The sequence below is a fragment of the Dendrobium catenatum genome, unplaced genomic scaffold, assembly GCF_001605985.2.
Source record: "Dendrobium catenatum unplaced genomic scaffold, ASM160598v2 fragScaff_scaffold_231, whole genome shotgun sequence".
Taxonomy (NCBI): Eukaryota; Viridiplantae; Streptophyta; class Magnoliopsida; order Asparagales; family Orchidaceae; genus Dendrobium; species Dendrobium catenatum.
In genome coordinates this window covers 4286973-4309524 of record NW_021318693.1, presented here as the reverse complement: position 1 = coordinate 4309524, position 22552 = coordinate 4286973, and the positions used below count along the sequence as shown (strand labels likewise).

Sequence of the window (22552 nt, the reverse complement as noted above, 5' to 3'; positions counted from 1 at the left end):
TTGTGAACATAATTTATTACAATTCCTATAAGATTTTCTAAAAGTCAATTAACCATCTTATATCTATATATTTTCAATATTTTATTATAAAAATGTTTTGCTCCACAACTTCATGAGTCATGCATAGATATATTCCCCACAAATCAAAATCAATTTACTCTCGTTTAAAGATAGTCGCTCAAAATGATAAATGTGAGAACGGGTTGTAGGCCAATTGATCGATAAAAAAAAAAATTCCTCCTGATCTCACCCACACTCGAATCCCCTAATATGTCCAAAAAAAAAAAAATAAAGGATACATGCACACATGCATAAGTACCATTTATCCTGTTGATTTCTGACTAATTTCAATCGAGTCATTAGAGTTTATTTGAGATAGCTACAACATTTTATAAAGTTGACGAAATTGCTGTAGAGAAAACAACTTAACTATTTTGATTGCAAAAAATAACTTTTCATTCTAAATATTTTTTATAAGCAATGAAAAATTAACAAGAACGTAATAATTGTCTCAAATTAATCCTAAATCAATGAAAATCAATTTAAGTTTATTTAAATTAACCCTACACTCAATTAAATTTAACTAAATTAAATAATTCAAATGCAAAATATTGACATCACAGATAAAATAATAATGAACCAAAAGGCCTCTCAACTAATAACAAAATCATGGCACTTCTACTTCACATTCCAGAATATAGCTTCACCCTATCAACAAAATACACACAAGGATGATCCCTAGAAAAACATATCAATTCATACCAAATGAGATGAAGAGATCCTATGTAAAAGATTAAAGTTTCGTTTGGGATGACTTTCTAACAGCTTCTTAAAGCAGCTTTTTAATACAATAATTTTATTTTTTATATTAAAAAGCTGCTTTAAAAAACAGTAAAAAAGCAGTCCCAAACAACGCCTAAATATCATCTGAGAACTGGTTGGGAAAAAACTTTAAGAAAAGAAGGATTCATCTGAGTCTCAGAGCCAGTGAGGGCCACTGAATCCAAATTCAAGGAAGAACTTGGAGAGTTTCCAGTCATCATCATACCTCCATTAGTTACCCCTGAACTTTGCTCTATGGCAATAGCCTCTTGAATTTCCTTGAGAACCAATGATATTGATGGTCTCTGAATTCCCTGTGGCTTGACGCACAGGATAGCAATCTCAGCAATCTTCCAGATTGATTGCAGCTCGAAGTCGTTTTCAAGAGACGGATCGATGATTGCTTGAATATTTCCACCCTCAATGTATGATGTAGCCTGCAACAGAATTCCAAGATGGTTAAGTTGTTAGCAGCTGAAGTTGCATCACAGGAGAAAGCCATGGTTTAATCTTTGTTATGATTAAGGTTTCGTTTGTGATGACTTTCTTACTGCTTCTTAAAGCAGTTTTCTAGTACAAAATTTTTAATTTTTGTACTAAAACGCTGTTTTAAAAAGCTGTAAAAAAAGCAGTCACAAACGAAGCCTAAAGTTGGTCAGCATATAATTAGAGTTGAAGACACTTTGATGCAGTTACAATTAAGTTAATTTTAATGGCCCTACTTATACAATGTGTTATGAAGAGAGCAGTTGTCTTGACTTTAATGTAGTTGTTGCAGTTTTATTAAGAACTTCGAGCACTTAAAAAGTGCATCTCCTAGTTCTTGAGTAGTGAAACAAACAGTGAGAAAGAACCTTTAGGCCTCGTTTGGTTTGAATGATTTCAAAGAAAGAAAATTAAAAAAAAAAATGGAAATCGAATGGTAAGGAATCTAATAGAAATTAGTTTTCACCGAATTAATTAGTTAAGGAGAAATTAGTGAAAAATATTCTTAATTTTTTATTTAATAATGAGAAAAAACTGTCATTGCTAGTCTGAAGCCCTGGATGAGAAAAATAGAGGGTTACATTAGATAGTCGATAGCTAGTGTAAAATGTGTTGAATAATTATGACATGAATCCTTTAATATATTTTGGAGAAAAATGATTCATTTAGTCGACCCCACGTACAACAACAACAACAACAACAACAACAACAAGCCTTTATCCCACTACGTGGGGTAGGCTACATGAATATTTTTCTCCATTGTGTCCTATTAAAGGTCAAATTCTCGTTTAAATCTAATAAAGAAAGGTCATTCCTAATATTTTCTAACCAAGTCCTTTTAGGTCTGCCTCTACCTTTCTTAACATAAGCCAAATCTAATACCTCTACTCTCCTAACCGGGTCATTGGAAGGCCGCCGTTTTATGTGACCAAACCATCTAAGGCGACTCTCTCTAATCTTATCTTCTACTAGAGCTACTCCAACCTTTTCATGTATATGTTCATTTCTTATCCTATCTCTAAGGGTAAAGCCACTCATCCACCTGAGCATCCTCATCTCTGCCACACTTAACTTAGTATTATGCTTCTCTTTTAATGGCCAACATTCAGCACCATAAAGCATTGCAGGCCTCACTACCATCTTATAGAATTTTCCTTTAAGTTTGAGGGGTACTTTTCTATCGCACAACAAGCCCGATGCATTCCTCCATTTCAACCATCCAACTTGAATTATGTTGATAATATCCCCATCAATTTCATCATCACTCTGAACAATAGATCCAAGATATCTACTCTTATTAATGACTTGATCGTCGTCCAAAGTCACAATCCCCTCACTAGGTCTATTACTACTAAAATTACACTCCATATATTCCGTTTTAGATCTACTCAACGAAAACCTTTAGTCTCTAATGTTGACCTCCATAATTCAAGTTTACTTTCAACACCCTCTCTAGTCTTATCAACAAGAAGAATATCATCAGCAAAAAGCATACACCAGGGTACATCCTCTTGCAAATGTCTAGTGAGAACATCCATGACTAAAGCAAAAAGATATGGGCTTAAGGCTGATCCTTGATGTAACCCAACCAAAATAGAGAAATACTTGGTCAAACCACCTTGTGTTTGAACACAAATAATAGCTCCTGCATACATATCTTTAATGATTTGAATATAAGCATTATTAACTCCTTTCTTTTCAAGAACTCTCCATAGCACTTCTCTTGGAACTTTATCATATGCTTTTTCTAAATCAATAAATATCATATGTAGATCCTCCTTATTTTCTCTATATTTCTCCATCAAACCTCTTAATAAATGTATGGCTTCCATAGTCGACCTACCCGACATGAATCCAAATTAATTTTGAGAAACATTAGTATCACGCCGCAACCTATGCTCCATAACTCGCTCCCATAGTTTTAAAGTATGACACATTAACTTGATACCTCTATAATTCGCACAATCTTGTGCATCACCTTTATTCTTAAAAATAGGAATTAACACACTCATCTGACATCCTTTTAGTCTTCAAAATAGTATTAAAAAGTTTAGTAAGCCAAGAAATTCTTTCATCTCCTAACCGTTTCCACACCTCTATTGGAATATAATCAGGTCCAACTGCTGTTGTTGATGATATGTGAAGTAAAATGAATTGATGATATGTGAAGTCAACCCCACGTAGTATGATAAAAATTTGATGTTGTTGTTGTATTTAATTGATGATAAATTAAGCTTTTGTTTTTTGAAATGAAGGATATGTTAGTCCTAACAATGATCGGATAAAATTTTCTTCTTATTTTCACTGTTTTTGGTGGAGAATTGCCAATGGGAAAAAGAAAACATTTGTTCAAAATTTCTAAATAAATTTGTTACATATCGATTACCTTGTAAACAAACACTCAATTTGAAATTGTGAAGTAAAATGAATTTGCGTAGACTTCAACTCCATACCAAACAGTCTTAGGCTTTTGTTTGACTTTTAGAAATTAAAAGAGAAAATGAAAATAGAATGGATAGGAGTTGAATTGAAATTAGATTTCACAAGGAGAAATTAATTGAAAATTTACTATTTATTTTAATATTTGACTGATGAGAAATAAAATAGGAAAGTAAAACGAATTTGCATTCCCTCATATTCCTTCAAACCAAATGACGTAATGTAATGTTTGCAATTGCAGTTTTCAGCTAGCAAAAGAGTTCGCTTTGGCCTAAATTGGAACAAACGATTAAAGCCACGACTGAAATTAAGCCACAGGATCAAAGAAATAGTCCAAATAAACAAAACTGAAAGGAAAAGGGGGACAGGATCTGAAAGAACAGTTAGTGAACTAACCCATGCAACAATGTTCCGGAAATTGGCTCCAAATCTTTCATTTGATATCGGTTCTTGACCCGAAATGAGCTCAAGAAGTATAATACCAAAGCTATAGATATCACTCTTTTCCGTCAACTGCTGAGAGGTGTAGTATCTGAAAAATGGTCAACAAATCCAACATCTATGTATTAGCAACAATTTTAATTCTCAGAAAACAATAGTATGTCATTGATGTTCAAAGAAAGTGCATTCGAAAATATTTTGGGAAGAAAAAAACAAAGCCATATTTTCTTTGTTCGCTGCTGATGGGTCTCTTTTTTTTTTTTTTTTTTTTTTTTTTTTTTTTTTTTTTTTTTGCTTCTTTAAAGTTGAAGCCTTACTCTGGGTCCAAATATCCAACAGTCCCTCGAACAATGCTTGAAACATGGGATCCATCAACAGCAGGTTTTGAAAGACCAAAATCTGCGACCTTAGCACCCATGTTCTTGTCAAGAAGAATGTTACTGCTTTTTAGATCTCTATGAATTATAGTTGGAGAACACCCTGTGTGAAGATACTCGATCCCTGAAATATAAATACCGCTTATGCATTATATGTATTTGTATAAAATGGATTCAAAAGTAGCTTGCAAGAATCATAAGCACAACCTCTTGCAGCATTCTCAGCAATCTCGAGACGGTTAATCCAATTAACAGTTCTTTTCAGAGCTGCAGATCCTGTCAAAATAAGCAAATAAGCAAATAGATATTCAAATAATGTTATAAAAAATAATCAGACTTACCACGAAGGTGATCTTTTAAAGCTCCATTGTGCATAAATTCATAGACAAGTATATTCTTTCCATCTTGTTGGCTGTATCCAAGAAATGTAACCAAGTTTCTGTGATGTATTCTTGAAAGCAGCGTTACCTGAAATAAAAGGGAGAAAACCATAGTTTTTTTTTATCATAAAACGGGATAAATCACACTTATACTTGATATTTAGAATGAATCCTTGTGATAATTTTCCTTACAAATTCGATATTTCTAACTGGGACAGCGTCTAAAATTCCAGCTGCATAAAGTATCCTATTTTACTGACTATATTTAGAAAGAGATGTCCAGAATATTCCTCATCATATCAAAGTGGAGATTGATTGTTGAGATTCTACATCAAATTTCACAATTCAGGACTTAGATCCACATGATGCTTCTGAACAACATTCCTTCTCCTGATCCATGTTACGAATCCTAAGAGTCTTCAGGATCTGATTAAGCACCTCAGAGTTCATGTGGTCTTCATCTTGAGATTCAAACCTATGTCTGCAAGCAACTATATCAGAAAGATTTCTTCAAGAGTTCCGTGCAGAATCTCTCTTGAGCCCTCAATTAACGAACTCTCTTCTAGGCTAGCGTTACTCATGAAATTGGTGGCTTCAAAATGCATGTGAGAAGAAGAATATTGTGATGAGGTAATCCTATTTATGAGATTTCTATAAAGATCCTTGTTTTATTATAAACAGGGGTGTACTTTGGATTTGAGAATGACAGGTGAGTGTGTTTAATTGTATAAACAATTTTTTGGCTTCTTTAATAGCATTTTTGTGACACAATATTGAATATAAGAGATACATAAGCTTATAACAACAACAAGGCATGCGTGCGAGCTGACAGGTGTTGAAGCCCGATGGGTGCAAGGAAGCTGTTGTGTAAGATCCTCTTTTACAAGTGCTCCGTCGACCGATCCAGATCTATGTGAAGGATTCGAGCGAGTGCATGTGTGTCGGGACCCGAAAGATGATGAACTACGCTTGAGCAGGCGAAACCAGAATAAACTCTGGTAGAAGCCTGCAGCAATATCACACACAAATCGTTCGTCTGAATTGGGTGTAGGGGCAAAAGATTAATCGAACCATCTACTTGTTAGTTTCATTTGAAGCTTCCCTCATAACAGCTGGAGCCCCACATGGAATTCTATCAAGTAAAATCAATGATTAAAGGCATTGAAGGCACGATGCCTTTGATCTATTCTCTCACTTTAAATAAGTAGGATGGCTAGATTGTTTAAATAGGTAGAATCAAGAGCTCCAAGTGGGTCATTTTTGGAAAGTAGAACTAACGATGAGGGATGAACTAGACACCGAGTTACTGTGCCCAACTACGCCCTAACCTAGAAGCCACAAGGACATTGGTCAATTAAGAAAGTAGGACGATGGTCATGGAAGCCAAAATTCGCTAAGAAGTGTGTAACAACTTATGTGCCGAATCAACTAACCCCAAAAATAGACAGCGCTTAAGTTAATGCTTGCTCACATGGACTTGCAATAACAAATATAAATCAATTTTTTTATTCCTCGAACCAATATAATTGACTGGAGTTGGTAATGCGTGCCCCAATAGTTAGAATTTTAGATCTTCCTGTTTCGGGGTATAAGCAACTTGAAGCAAATCACGTAGCCCAATGGATTACTCGCGCAGGCAAATAGTACTTCACACGACAGAGACAAAGACTAAGTTGATCGTGTATAATGCTTGCTCACATGGACTAGTCACTTATTGAAGAAGGAAACAGGTACAGAGATTGTGAGCCGGAGACATTGTGCAGATTGGTTCGGCGGTACATGGATCTAAGTCAGCGGCTAGGCTCAAAGGGTTCACGTGGATCGGAAACATTGGGTTGCAAGTGATCGGTCTGAAGTGGGGTATCAAACATGAAGGATAGGTCGGAATGGGATTCACGCTCGATTCTGTCTATGGAGGCGGAGACAAGGGTTGTTCGTGTGGGAGATGAAGCCGAAGATTGACGTCAGACTGGATTAGACCGTCGGACGCACAGTGCTTGATCAGGATTTGTCGAATCGGATGGGGGCACAAGCCACACGATCGACTTGTGTGTGTTGGATGAACAGGCGGGTTTCACGCAGGAGGCAAAGAGCAGGACTAAATGTGAGTTTTTTTTCTCCCCGATTTCTACCCTTATATTGATTGAATCGCTGAATGATAGTTATTGAAGCGAAACATTGCCTCATTCGGCATGCATCACTTGAAGTGGGGCCAGATTGTCGAAAGATTCATCTGTTCGATCATTTTTTTTTTCTTCTTTTTTTTTTTCAGTCAACATCTTTCATTTATAACATTTGCCTCAACTGACCATCAATGAATCCTACTCAAAAAATCAATCTAAACTAAATCAAAAAACCAATTCAACTTTCTTGTCATATCAGTCTGAGATCTCAAATAAGTCTTTTACGAAGTAGAATAAGCTACACTGAGTTTTATAGTCAAAAGGACTAAATTAGTTCAACCCCAAGTGTCTAGCTGATTCAAGAGCATAATCTAGCTAAACAAAGTTCCAAAAGCACCCCAAATAAGAAGCTGCAAGCCATTCATTCTAAATTGCACAAGTCTTCTTGTCAAGAAGAATGATACAAGATCCAGAAAATGATTTTTTAAGCTCTTGTGCAAGAGCAAGAGAGAGGTCTCACCTCATTTAAGAACTCACGAATACCCTGGTAGGATTCATTTGTAAGGACTTTGACTGCAATTTCTTTTCCATCCTTTAACTTTCCATAGTATACAATGCCAAAACCTCCGGAACCAATTTTCTTCTGAAACTTTCCAGTGGCTTCTTCTATTTCTGACAATGCATACCTATGTGCTGATTCTGTCGCAACTTCACTGAAATAAGTACTCAATTTCTTAGTTTGTTGGATCCTCGCAACATTTCCTGGAAAGATAAGATCATTAAGGAATCATGAGGGTCATTTGAATCGAAGGACTTGACAAAACATGAGATATTTTGATTTACCATTTTGACGGCTCTTATTTCTTTTACGTGCAAATGCGAAGCAAGTAACAAGAGCAGCTAGTGTCACAGAAACTCCAAGAACCACAATAATGATGATGATTACAGTGTGATTAAGGCCATTCCTTTGTCTGGCGAGATCTGCATTTCCCTCATAGCTGAGAAAAAAAATAAGAGGATGCTGCTTTAGGCCAAGCAAAACTTTTTTATTTAAACAGACAACAACAACATCAAGCCTTTGTCCCACTATGTGGGGTCGGCTATATGAATCCTTTTTCGCTATTGTGTTTTGTTAAAAGTCAAATTCTCATTCAAATATAATAAAGAAATAACATTTCTAATATTTTCTAACTAAGTCTTTTTGGGTCTACCTCTACATTTCTTAACATAAGTCAAATCTAATACCTCAACCAAAAAATTTGGACCACTTCTCGATTTATGCGTCATCCTTCCTTAATAGCTCTCAAAATTAATGAAGCAGTAGTAAAGTGAAAACACGGAAGGTCAAGTAAAAATTATACAGGAAACAATGATATTATATGGAACAAAATCTAATCACTGTTTCAATTCCATCTCCCAGTATTTCATCAACATATGAAATTATCTGAAACGGTGAGATATCGGGTTTTTTTTCTTCATAATGATTCTTTTTTCTACATATTAAGTATCCAGTTCTTGAACTTTGACATTCCATATTAATCAAATCAAATTATATGTCTTTAATAACTATCCACTTGAGATGTAGTAAGCTTACATAGAAACTTACATGATTATTTTTTAAGGGTGCCAAAAATCTTAGTTACCAGAAAAAAAAAACCATCACATGCCCTCCTTTCCCAAATACCTAACCTCTAATGCTTTTTTAATCGATGCAAAACATCATCTGCTCTATGCAATGAGCGAGATAGCACGTCTACAGCAACGAGGCCCTTCTCCCACCCTTTCAAACCCCTGTACTAACCAGAAAATAGGATCATGAGCTGAAGATGCCTATGACCGCTCCATGGGCTTCGCTCTTCTAAATAAATCAAGTCAATTGGCATTGGAATTAATGGTAAATTCCCTAAGAGCTTTTTATTTATTCAATAACAAAATGCTTTCATTTCTTTTTGTACAAGAAAAAATGATTTTCATGTTTTAACAACCACAACAACAACATCAAGCCTTTATCCCACTATGTGGGTTCAGCTATATGAATTCTTTTTCTATATTGTGTCATGTTAAAAGTTAAATTCTCATTTAAATCTAATAAAAAAAATGTCATTTCTATTATTCTCTAACCAAGTCTTTTTAGGTCTAGCTCACCTTTCTTAACATAAGTCAAATCTTATACATCTACTTTCTGTTAGGATATTGATCTAGATTTTAGTTAAATTTTCTTTGTACTTTCTTTAGTTTTATTGTATGTGCATATTTGTGTAGCCATTGATGTCAATAAATAAATGCAATAGGTTGTAATTGAAAAGAAAGCCATTAAGTAATAAGATTAGCATTGTTCTGATCTTTCTCCCCTTCCTCCCTCTCCCTCTCATTCAAGAAAGCTCAAGGACCTTCATCTTCCTCTAAGATCCTACAAGTGGTATCAAAATTAGGTGGAAGTGGATGAAGTTTCTTGTCCAAGAAATAGAATCAGAGGAGCGGAGGTGGTTGCGTGGGTCTGCTATCTGGCGGAAGTTGTGCGCAAGAGGCTTGAGGGGTGGATTGTGTATGAAGCGTGCGCAGGAAGGACGTGGGCGGTGGTCATGTGCAGTCCAAGCACACGAGCACGGTGTTGACCTCTTTTTAGCTCAGATCCAACCTCCACTTGACCCAATGGGTCAGACCCAACCCATTGGGCCCAAGCTTGTGCCCTGGGTCAACCTAGTTGACTTGACCCAAATTGACCCATTAGGCCCATTTGAGCTTTATTCAATTTCAAATCAACTCGAACCAATCTCAAACTTTGGCTTGGTCAAACCAAACCCTTAATATGTCAAATTAACATATTTAAACCCATTAAGAGCCCATTCAATGCATTTAAAGCCCTATTAATGGTCTATAATTCAAAACCACGGCCAATCTCTCTAATTTCCCTACTATTTGACTCCCAATTCAATCCTAACCGTCCATACAATGCATGGAAGTATAAATAGAGCTTTTATGGTTTGTTTGAAGGACTTTTCTTTGCTTTCTCTCTCCCTAGACTTCCAAAGCCCGAGAATTTCGTGTGAGAGCTCTCCCCACCTTCCCTCATCTTTTACAAGTCAAACCCGCCGCCAAGACCTCGCCGGCGGCGAGATCTCCGGCCAACTGAGGATCAAAAGCTTCCAAAGCCTCTCCCGTTCGATCCAAGGCATTTCGAAGCATGTGTTCAACTAGGAAATTATGCGTGGACAATCTACAAATGCAACAAACCTAAGAACGCGAAAATCCAAAGGTTAGATCTCACAAAAACCCTTAGATTAGGTCACTACACATAGGATAAAATAGCTTTCTAAAAAGCTGCTTTTAACCCAAACAAACACCACCCCATGATTTATGTTCATGTGTAGAGCTTATGTTTAAAATTTCATAAAAATTCATTGAGTAGTTTGCGAGAACGAAGCAAAATACCATTTTAGGGTTTCGGTTCTGTCTTATTGAACTGCACGAAATCGCAGCCGTTGATTTCGGGATCAACGGCTGTGATCTCGCTATTCCGTGGTTGGTCCGAACAGCACATCCCGCTGTGTAGGATGGGTTTCCATCCAACTTGATCACAGCCGTTCGTTTGGAATGGTGAAAGATCCAACGGCTGGAGGCGTTGCTGACTGAGTTAAGTGGAAAACACGTGAGCCTTATCGCCGCCGCAATCATTGCATAATGATTGGCGGTGACGCCAATGATTGAGCGCGGTTCCAGGAGCCAGTAGCAGCCCGTCACGTGTCGTCCGTTCGTCTTTTTATGTTTAAAATTAATTTTAAATGTATTTTAAACCAGATTTCACTCAAAAATTCATAGAAAAATTCATTTTTATCCGAAAAATACGCATAATACATCAAATTGCTCGTATTTTAATCATCTTTAATTTAAAATTAATTTTAGTTAAAAATATTATATAAATTTTGAAATATCATTAAAATAGTGATTTGACCTTTTTTAATTAATTTATTATTATTACTTTAAATTATATTTATTTTGATTATCAATAATTAGTTTACTTATTATTATTTTAATTAGTTTAGTTACTATTTTTTATTATTACTTTTATTATTATTATTTATTATTATTATTACTATTATTTTCAATTATTTATCTTTTATTATTATTATTATTATCATTATTAGCTTATTATTATTTTATTGTTTTTATTATTATGAGTAATTTTCTGAGTTAAAATCCTTTATATTATTGAGCAATCCTGCTTATTACTGCATTATTTGCACTGGTTAATTCTACCAATTCAACAGTAATTCATTTGAACCCGTAATTGTAGTCAGTTCCATCCAGTTTGATGTGACACCGGTTTTTAAAGTTAACCTATTGATCGGTCCTATTTTTCAAACATTGTTTTAATTATTAATTTCATTATAACATAATTATAGAATCATTGCATCACTCTTATGGATGTTTGCAACCCCAGTTATTTGAACTCAGGATGTTTAATTCCGTTCTTTTAACTTTTTTTTTTCTCTCTGATATACAAATGCATGATTGGAATCTGAAAGGGAGGACGCTGTTAAAAGAATGAGCAGCAGCTGAATGGCCCGGAGCTTTGGATTTCGACTTCTTTAGTCAATATGAACCAGGGATTTGGCATTTTTCCTTCATAATCCGCATGTGTATATTTGACGGCTCTTGCCTCGAGCCTGCATTGTGTGCATTGAACATGAGCTTGATGATCTTGAATTTCTGAGAATGGTGATTGCTAACTGTTCAGTTCTCTGGCATCCCTGCGTCACGTTGGATTTTTTAACCAGTTGTCTGATGAAGGTCAATTCCTGATGAATTTTATGTTTATCTAATTAATTATTTATTTATTTAGTGTTAATTGATGGAATTTCTTGAAACTTGGATTAGTATGCACGTTTAAAAGAGTAGCTGAGTAAGTTTCCATTTCTGATGTTCGTGTTCTGAGAGCTGCAACTGAGAATTAAAATAAACCAAGAAGAGTGCCTTAACGGCTGACTAGCTATCATGCACATTTACTGTTATTGAAAAAAAAAAAAAGAGACTTGTATAGTAAATGAAAATGAAAAGTTGATAAAGCCGGAACGCCTGTCTTGACAGCAATCTATACAAATATAACCTTCCATTGCAACCAAAATGTATTTTGTTAGTATTGTTGCTGAACAAACATTATTAGCTGCTTAGTTTGTTTTTACTTTATGGATGCCTATGGGATTATTATATTTACATACTTACAATCCTTTGTTGAGTGACCTTGTGACGAATGCCTTTGTCATCTAAAACATTCCTCGGCACAATGTCATCACAAAATTTGGCAATACAATTAATATCACCTTGCTGATTTCTATTGCCATCTATTATTGTATGTTTGATATCATCTAATGTATAAAATGCCTTGCATCCATTATGTACCCTTGGTCTTTCAAATAAATCACATGCTGCAGTGTGATCTCATAAAGTGGGCAAAATTTAAAACTGTCAAGATGAAAGAAAGTGCCAAATGAAGAATTTAAAATTTTATTTTTTAGTTGTACGTACTAGATGTGCTACATACAAGATTGATGAGAAACAATTAAACATGGAAACACAAGACTATAATTGAAATAAACTTATTATGAAATTTATATAAAATAGTGAATCATGGCCAACTTGATTTTTGTAGTTCATAATATATGGCACAATCATATTTTACAATTTGTATCAGCTTTTGGGGGTTTCTATGTGATCAAGTCATTGTATACAACAACAACAACATCAAGCCTTTATCCCACTACGTGGGGTCGGCTACATGAATCCTTTTTCTCCATTGTGTCCTATTAAAAGTCAAATTCTCGTTTAAATCTAATAAAGAAAGGTCATTCCTAATATTTTCTAACCAAGTCTTTTTAGGTCTACCCCTACCTTTCTTAATATAAGTCAAATCTAATACCTCTACTCTCTTAACTGGGTCATCGGAAGGCCGCCGTTTTATGTGACCAAACCATCTAAGGCGACTCTCTCTAATTTTATCTTCTACTGGAGCTACTCCAACCTTTTCACGTATATGCTCATTTCGTATCCTATCTCTAAGGGTAAAGCCACTCATCCACCTGAGCATCCTCATCTCTGCCACACTTAACTTATTATTATGCTTCTCTTTTAATGGCCAACATTCGGCACCATAAAGCATTGCAGGCCTCACTACCATCTTATAGAATTTTCCCTTAAGTTTGAGGGGTACATTTCTATCACATAACAAGCCCGATGCATTCCGCCACTTCAACCATCCAACTTGAATTCTGCTGATAATATCCCCATCTATTTCACCATCACTCTGAACAATAGATCCAAGATATCTAAAACGTGTACTCTTATTAATGACTTGATTGCCCAAAGTCACAATCCCCTCACTAGGACTATTACTGCTAAAATTACACTCCATATATTCCGTTTTAGATCTACTCAAGCGAAAACCTTTAGACTCTAAGGTTGACCTCCATAATTCAACTTTACTTTCAACTCCCTCTTTAGTCTTATCAACCAGAAGAATATCATCTGCAAAAAGCATACACCAAGGTACATCATCTTGCAAATGTCTAGTGAGAACATCCATGACTAAAGCAAATAGATATGGGCTTAAGGCTGATCCTTGATGTAACCCAACCGAAATAGGGAAATACTTGGTCAATCCACCTTGTGTTTGAACACAAGTAATAGCTCTTGCATACATATCTTTAATGATTTGAATATAAGCATTATTGACTCCTTTTTTTCAAGAACTCTCCATAGCACTTCTCTTGGAACTTTATCATATGCTTTTTCTAAATCAATAAATATCATATGTAGATCCTCCTTATTTCCTCTATATTTTTCCATCAAACCTCTGAATAAATGTATGGCTTCCATAGTCGACCTACCCGGCATAAATCCAAATTGATTTTGAGAAACATTAGTATCACGCCGCAACCTATGCTCTATAACTCGCTCCCATAATTTTAAAGTATGACACATTAACTTAATACCTCTATAATTCGTGCAAATCTTGTGCATCGCCTTTATTCTTAAAAATAGGAATTAATACACTCATTCTCCACTCATCTGGCATCTTTTTAGTCTTCAAAATAGTATTAAAAAGTTTAGTAAGCCAAGAAATCCCTTCATCTCCTAAGCATTTCCACACCTCTATTGGAATATTAAAAATAACTAATTATAATAAATTATGATTAATAATTAATTAATCATAATTAATCATGATTAATTATGCTTAATAGTAATTAATTATAATTGTTAATAATTAATTATAATTAAATAAAAATAATAATTATGAATAATCGTAATTAATGTTAAAGAATAAGATTTGCATAGGAAACTATAACAAGATTTATACATGATTCATTCTAAGTTAAATCTCCTATTATCCTCTCTGGTTCGGCAGTCTTATGGGATTTGACCGAAGAAGCATGCGAACGAAAAAAGTTACCTTCAATGCAGCGTGCTCCCATTCTTGCTTTCGATCAAAAAGTCAGGATTTTCGACCCAACAGGAATGGGAACGTGGGCGACAACGAAGGAGGTAGGGGAATCTCCCTCTCTCTGGATTGCAAGGAATTGGGAGGCAGCGACGGGATTTAGGGCGGGGACGTCGGGTCAGCAGGGAGGAGGAGAGGATTTGGCTTTGGGAGAGGCGAAGGGATTTCGGAAAAAGAGAAAGATGGGGGGCTTGCGGCTCTTTTCGAGTGGGGAGGAGAGGGTATTTTTGTCGACCGAGGAGTGCAACTCTCTCTCTCTCTATTTAACGACACAAAGAAGGTGAGGATGGTGGCGGAGATCGTGCGAAGGTATGCGGCTTCGATGTGCGTGGGATGTCCGGGTCACGGGATACTCGCAATTTGGGCACAATCTCGACGTGCTGTGTCCGACGCTACAGGTATGAGCGTGATTTTGATTTTTTTTTTTTTTTTCATACAGGTCAACAAGCCATCATTTATCTCAAACTTCATGGCTTATTATGGCCTATTGTACTTTACAAACTGGCTCTAAAACCATTTGTTAGGGAAGAATAAACTAAAGGGGGGCAAACATATTTTCAACTCAAAAACTTAAGCTTATGGTGAGATCCAATCACTTGTTATCCTACACCAACATATTTTTCTAACTATCCGAAGTAGGAATAAACCAATACTCTCACATGTCTTAGCAATCTCCCCATCACATGAGAGCTCTCCATACCAGTCATCACTTCCACTTAAATGAATTTTTTTAACATCATCAAACATCATGCTCCAAAAGCCCACTTAACTATGTAGATATAGCATGAGAGTCCTACGCTCTAGAATATTGCTCTACCATCGTTAAGGAAATTAAAGAATCATGGGAGCTATAAACAACATAAACCAGTTAATCCCACCTAAACATTTGATTATGATACTATTTATTAAGGAGTGTGGAATCAAATGAAGGCCAAAGTTGGGCCTATCACACTAATATTCAAATTCATTTTTAACCAAGAATCAAAACATATGAGTTATGGCCAACCACATTCTACACCAACATATGTTTTAGCAATATTTTAACAATCTATTGTGGAACTAAACTAAATAATTATGTCTTAAAACAATTTAGAATTTAGGAAAAATATAATTAGGCTTGGTTTAGTCAACTCAAAGTTGACTAAAACCTGTTCATTTTCCACTTAGACCTAAATTTAACTCAAGCCAAAAGTTGAAATCATTGAGTTTGAGTAGGGGCCAACTTGTTCAAACTCAACTCATTGTCACCACTAGATTGAGATTTAGTTAAATCAAGAATAATCTGAAGATGAGAAAGAAAAAGAGAACTTCACTTAGGTATATGTGATATATGCACATTGTTTGAACCTATAAAAGACGATACATCTTAAATGCATGAATTATGTAGCCAACTCAACGTGCTTGCAAATTACTTGAAGGAGATATGTTTATCAATGAGTCCCTGTGGGATCACTCCAGACAGCTTGTTATTCCTTACATTTCTGCAAAAGGAAAAAAAATTTGTTAAAAACTTTAATATTGGTTGTTAACAATCAAAATTCATAATGGAAAATGACACTTTCACATCTGCCATATCAATGCCAACAAAATAATTCCATATGCAATTCCTTGGGAATTTCTGAAGAGATAAACTTCTTAAAATGGCTAACAATTGATGGGTTTTAGCGACATGTAAATATTCTTGGGCCACAACTGCAAAATGTAATAACTTTATACTGTAACGATTCATATATGAGTTATTCTATGCCAATGCTTGCTCATGCGTGGAAAGCCATATGAGAATGGCTCTCATGGACTTTATCACAATATTAAGTTATTCCTAAGTCATAAAAAGTTGACCATTTAGGTTAGTTGGTTGCAAGTGTGTAAGACTTAACAATAAAGAGCTTGAAGCTCCAATTCACGCACTGGAAATAAAGATTATAGTTGACATTCTGTCAACTATATACAGAGAGAAACTTACAGTTCTCTTAGGTTTGGCAAGTTTGCAAAAGTTGAAGGTAAGGTCCCGATCAACTGATTGTTCTCTAGATGACTACAACGACAATAATAAACAAAACAAAGGTACCTTAGGCATGAAGAAAAAAACTATGCTGTGACAGAAAATATTTGCATTCTTACATGGATTCTAGATTTATGCATTCCCCAAAATCAGGTATTGAACCAGTAAGCAAATTACCATCTAGTCGCCTGCAAAATTCAGCAGACAGGATGGCCGTGAGAATGAGATGTTCATGCATGCTTGCATTAAATAAATCAATTGAAACTCACAGATCAATTAATCCGGTCAATTTTGTTAGTTCTAAAGGGATGTCCCCTGTCAGATTCTTTCCAGACAAATTACTGCTAAGATAAAATTCTGAGTTAGCATAAATAAATCTTCACAACATAAATTTAATCATAGAAAAAAATCTGAAAGTACGAAACTGATTGAATCATTATTTCTTACATGGAAACAATTTTCGGTTGTGGATCTGAATTACACTGCACCCAGGACCAGGAAGCTGGTAGACATGGATCACCACCTTCATGCGCCCAATCTGCTTGTACGTATTGGGAAACAAGACTAGCCATGATAGACGCTGAAATATAATCATGCAAATAGAACAGGAGCTTAAGCATGACTAATTCACCTTAAATATCACATTTTAAATATAAACCAGACAAATGCAGTCTTACCATCTTTAGAGCCAAAGTTTATCTGCAGATACTTGTATATCTCTAAAGCATTCAAAATTGGTCCCATGGATGAATCATTTGTCTTCTTAAATTCAAAGGAGAATACAAATGGGAGGGAGATATTGTAGTACCCTGGCTCATATAACCGGAACCGTCCTTGAGCATTTTCTTGGACATCAACAGTGGGTTTACTTATTGCTGGCATGCCCGGAATAAAGAGCTTAAATTTCCTCGTCTCATCAGAATGAAAATCTTCGATTTCAGCGAAGTATGAAAAAGCCCAACCAAATCCCGGAAAACCATCCAAATCCAGGCGGTAACCCAAAGATCCATTCCGACCTACTACAGCTGTCTGCATCACTTTCTCAGGTGGCCTTTCACCATAGCTAACATCCACAGGCATTGTGGTAGATATTTTTTCAGTTCCAGGAGCTACATCAACAAGATAGTTTGCCTTCCTTACAGAATCGGATTCCCAAATTCGATCAAATGGATCATCAGGGTACCTAAAATTTTACATTATTTCTTTAAGTGTTTCAAATGGAAAGAACAGGCATTATCTATAAGTACTGAAAAGGGGTTTGAACTTTTAACTAATAAAAATACTTAATCCAACAGCCCAATTATAATTTACAAAACCGAATTTTGGGGAATAGGTGAAATTTCACCCAATTGATGGCCATTTCTTGTAATTGTTAATGCAAACTTCACTATGATTTTATTGTGAAGAATTAAAACCCAAATTCCTTTGATAAACATCTCTTTATTAAAAAAAAAAAAAACTTACTGCCAAAAAATACAATATTTAAAAAAAATAATGAAATAATAAGCAAATATTTGATACTTCTCGAGGGCTCCATCCTGAAACATCTAAGAGGGTGATCTCCACCCCTCTCCAACCCCCATGTCGACCATACCACAAAAGGTCGATCAACGACTAAGTCTACATAGTGTATTTTATTCATGAGGCAAAAAAATTAGGCTTCACAATATAGAAATCTCCCATACTACATCATGGATCTTGAGGCAAGGTTGTATATAATCCATAGAAACCTTTAAACACCAAAAAGGGGCTATGATTTCAAATATTGCAAGGAATAAAAATAGAGAATCATAGATGAAAGAGCACCATGAACTCCTATCTCGATCCCAGCTCTTTGTTGTGGGACCTAGCTACAACAACCAATTCCCTATACACAATGTCAATCAAGCTAACGGGGATGCTTTTGGCCACCACTCAACTCATTGCTCCTAGTTGAAGACCATATCACTGCCCACAAGTAAAAAAAACAAGAACAATTTTACACATCCCTCCTGCAATTGCAAACGAAAGATAAAACTAGACCATAATATGGGCCTTTTGAAACCAATTGTACAGCATCCATAAGAATGGACACATTACATGGTGATTTGCATACTACAAATACTAACATTGTAGCCCCTTTGAGGGCTCTATCTGGTGCATTGGATGGCACCATCAGCTCGAGAAGCATTCAGACCAGTAAGCCCTTTCCATAACTAAGCTCCTTTAACAACATGGACATCGACAATCAACCAACTTATTACTTTAGTAGTGGCAAATAGGCTGCCTACATCCATCTTTAGCTACCTTGGTCAATATGAATGTTTGCAACCACCTTATATAACAGTTAAGACTTCAAGATGTTGAAATTCGTGAGCCCGAACTAGTGTTTTGATGATTAAAAATATTATTGGTTTGGTCATTTATTAATCTTTGCATTATATATATAGTTTTCTTTTGGGTACTACCAACGTTTCAGGTAAAACAGAAGAAACAACTTCAAACACTAAGCCTGATCAAAAAGAGAAAATGTCAAAATTAAATTAACGAGTCCGTAAATTTTTCTTTTTCTTGAGTCACTCTGTATTAGGTTTATGTTGGCAAGGTGACTAACAAACACGAGTAAGGATGAAAAAATTAAATACTTAATTTTCTTTATTAAATCGTATTGTACAATACCAATCGTATTATACGATCACAATTGTATAATACGATCAACTATTTCAAAAATTAAATCAAGTTTTAATTAAATTAATTTCCAACACAACTAATCATACTGTACGACCTATAATCGTACAAGACGATCAATTATTTTGATAAAAAACCCATCGTTGAATTTAAGTTATCAAATTTAAGCAAATTTAAATTTTCAAATTTGATCTAATTGTATTGTATGAAATCTTTCGTACTGTATGATTATTAATGAATATTACATAATTTGAACTGTTGATCAAGCAATTGAATTAGGATCAAATCTTGATTGATAATCGTGTTGTACGATCCAAATCGTCCCGTACGATTTAACAAAACATTTGATGGACAAACATTAGTCCAACTGGGACAATCCCTGATATGATATAACTAATCGTACAGTACGGTTCATATCATACAATCCGATCAAATAGAACTCGAAAATGAGTGTTTAATTAATCAGATAGTACGAATCACAGCTCGTTATACAAACAATACAACATAATTGAAAAAATAAGATTTCATTTAAATAGCCCAATCTAAGTCTTTTTAGGTGTGATTTTGGAAAGTCTCAACGTGGAATTTTATGAGAGTCCTTAGGGAGAGAAAGGATGTATCTTCTTTGGGAGTAGCTTGAACAAATCCTTGGGAGTGATGGTGAGTATGAGAGAACCCTTGAGGGTGTTCAAGGATTGTGTGAGGCAATTCACATGGAAATCTTGTTAACTTGTACATGTCCTCCAAAGTTTACGTTGAGCGTTTTTGAAAGGGTTTCTGCATAAGTCTTGGGTGAAGACTTGGGGCTAGCAGGGGAAGGTTAAGGGAGTGGAATCTCCGTCGTTGCAAGGAGCAAGAGGGTTGGCAACTCCTCATGCTAGGAGTTAGAAGGAGAGACTTTTTTGGGGATAGAAGAGTCGTGTAAAGGTCATTCTCCACCTGGTAGGGGAGAAAAGTTCTCCACCTGGCTGAGTGCTAAAGAAGTTTTCTACATAGTAAAATTCTTAAAAAGGACGACCACGGGGCGTGGACGTAGGTCTAGTCACCAAACCACTAGAAAAATTGTTGGTTTGCATTTTTAGTTTTTCCACACTTTTATTTTATTGCTTTTGGTTCATATTGCATATCTTTGTGAAAATATGGTTTCTGGAATTATTTTTAGTTGAGATTTTGCATAAAATATAAAAATAAAAAATTCTTTTATATATATTTTAAACATTTGTTTTGAAATATTTCTTTGTTTCGCACAATATTTTGTTTCAAGAAAAATTTTAAAATTTTCAATTCACTGACCCTCTTGGTGTGCCATTGCACTTTCACAAGAAAGTGAGCCGAAAGTGAATCAACCAAAACCAAATGATAAGACTGGTCTAGGTTAGATTTAAGGCAATCCCAACTAATTAATTTCCCAATATGAGATGTGTGCTCATCAAATTAGTATGGCATGAGTTTTAACAATAATGGAGTGAGAAATGATGCATTTCTATTTAAATGGAGACATTGGTCATTGACGCCCCAATATGTCCAAAGGTGAAATGGCCCTTACATGTCAAGAAAAACTACCATGTAAGTCCAAAAATGTTCAAAGTTGTGATGCTAATCAAAACTAAAATGACATGATCAAGATTGTCAAAACAATAAATCCAAGAATCATCCTCTTTATTGCTCAAACAACCCTACAATTAATCCATAAATAAGAAACTCTTAGTGAGTATTTCATTTGTTTTAAGAATTATAACAAATTTTGTTTTCTTCAAAGTCTATCATAAAATTTGTGAAGGACTAGGCCCTCCAAGAGATGCTTATGTTGGGGATGGAAGTAAAACACCACAACGAAATTAAAAAGAAAAATAGAAATGCGGCGGAAAGAAAATGAAAAGCAAATGACACGAGGATTTAACGTGAAAAAGCCTGAAATAGGGAAAAAATCATTGACCCACGCCACACCAAAAAATCCACTAGGAAAATTGGGAGATATAAATACAGATCTCTCTTCTCTCTCACTCTTTCCTTGCTTCTCTTCTCTCTTGCACCGTTCTCACACTCAAAACAAAAGAGAAAGTCAAGTTAATAAAACCAAGAGATGTCACCCTTGAGAAAAAGAGAGTAAATTGTCCAGTCCGACTCGAAGCTTTGCGGCACCAGTTTGGGGCGCTGCGATGCTCAAACATCTAATTTAGATTGGTATGGCGATGTTGTGGTGCTCAAACCGTAGCATTGAAGCACCGAATCTAGAATGTTACGAAGCTCTGCTCTCTATCATTTCTCCCAACAAATTTTGCAACACCAGGGTGCTTGGGAACACAACACCGGGGCACTCACAGATACAGCGTCGAGGCACTTGGGTACACAACATCAAGGCATTGTACAAAAAAAAAAAATCCAGGTGCAGGGGACCCCCCGCAATCCCCACATCCCTTTCATTAAAACCCCCCACCCCCCCCCCCCAAAAAAAAAAAGCAAGTACAACCCAATTGATCATTACAATTAGATTCCACACAAAACTAACAGCTTCTCTAGATGTAACCAAATCTAATGTAATAAACTCAATACTTCATATTGACTAAGTTTCTCAGACAAATCTAAAAATAAATAAATAAATAAATTAGTCATCAATCTACCCAACATGTCCATAAAAAATGATACAATTACACTTTGTTAAATCACAAGAAAGAAGGCCTACCTAAATTATCCAAAATGCTTATAGGATTGCATCAATCAAATATACCTCAACATGACTATGAAAGCTACTAAAATCACAACCGTCCCTTGGCCCTTGATCCAATGGCCAAGATGGGGATCCATATGAGGCTCACCTGGATCATGTCAATCTCCTTCCATATTCAGGTGGTTGATTTAGGAAGGATTATATTAAGGCAATTATGCATGATTTCGTATTTGTTTGTTTCTTTATTAAGATATCTTGTATAGATCTATATAGGGATAGTTTTGTATAGTTAAATTAAGAAGCCTTTTCCCTCGCCAATTCTCTGAATTTAACATGGTATCAGAGCAAGGCATTCAATTTTTCTTCAAAAATGAGAGCATGAGAGCTAGTTCTAGCATTTTGTTCCTGCTTGCGTGAGTCCAGAGCAGCCAAGCAAGTGAGAGGGCTTCCCCTTTGCAGCCTTACGCGTGCAGCTCTCGTGCGTGCCTACCTGGGGGTCGAACCGAGTGAAGAAGAGGATCAAGAGAAGGAGCAAGTAGAAACTACGTGCGTGCATTCCTGAGCAGCTACAATCAACCCTTTTGCGTGTGTTACAGCTAAATCAAACAATCAACGAGCAGTTGAAGAGTTGTTATACATGCCATCAAATCCT

General features: G+C 35.6%; 1 protein-coding gene across 2 annotated transcripts in view; it reads right to left on the bottom strand.

The window, feature by feature from the left end:
- Positions 1 to 624: 624 nt before the first annotated feature.
- The window catches only part of LOC110097896 (probable LRR receptor-like serine/threonine-protein kinase At1g67720), a 37060-nt gene continuing 15132 nt past the window's right edge, over positions 625 to 22552 (bottom strand). Inside the window, exons 3-16 of one of the 2 annotated variants that reach the window (XM_028693120.1) lie at positions 17243 to 17748; positions 17013 to 17145; positions 16835 to 16906; positions 16685 to 16753; positions 16527 to 16598; positions 15976 to 16044; positions 7912 to 8066; positions 7589 to 7830; positions 4907 to 5033; positions 4773 to 4841; positions 4506 to 4689; positions 4144 to 4279; positions 890 to 1259; positions 625 to 835 (exon numbers count right to left, since the gene is read on the bottom strand). In XM_028693120.1, coding sequence (XP_028548953.1) covers positions 924 to 1259; positions 4144 to 4279; positions 4506 to 4689; positions 4773 to 4841; positions 4907 to 5033; positions 7589 to 7830; positions 7912 to 8066; positions 15976 to 16044; positions 16527 to 16598; positions 16685 to 16753; positions 16835 to 16906; positions 17013 to 17145; positions 17243 to 17748 — 2170 coding nt within the window. In that variant the 3' untranslated portion in view covers positions 625 to 835; positions 890 to 923. Of the gene's footprint in view, positions 1260 to 4143; positions 4280 to 4505; positions 4690 to 4772; positions 4842 to 4906; positions 5034 to 7588; positions 7831 to 7911; positions 8067 to 15975; positions 16045 to 16526; positions 16599 to 16684; positions 16754 to 16834; positions 16907 to 17012; positions 17146 to 17242; positions 17749 to 22552 lie in introns of both variants that reach the window. The other variant, XM_020824534.2, reaches the window with a different exon arrangement.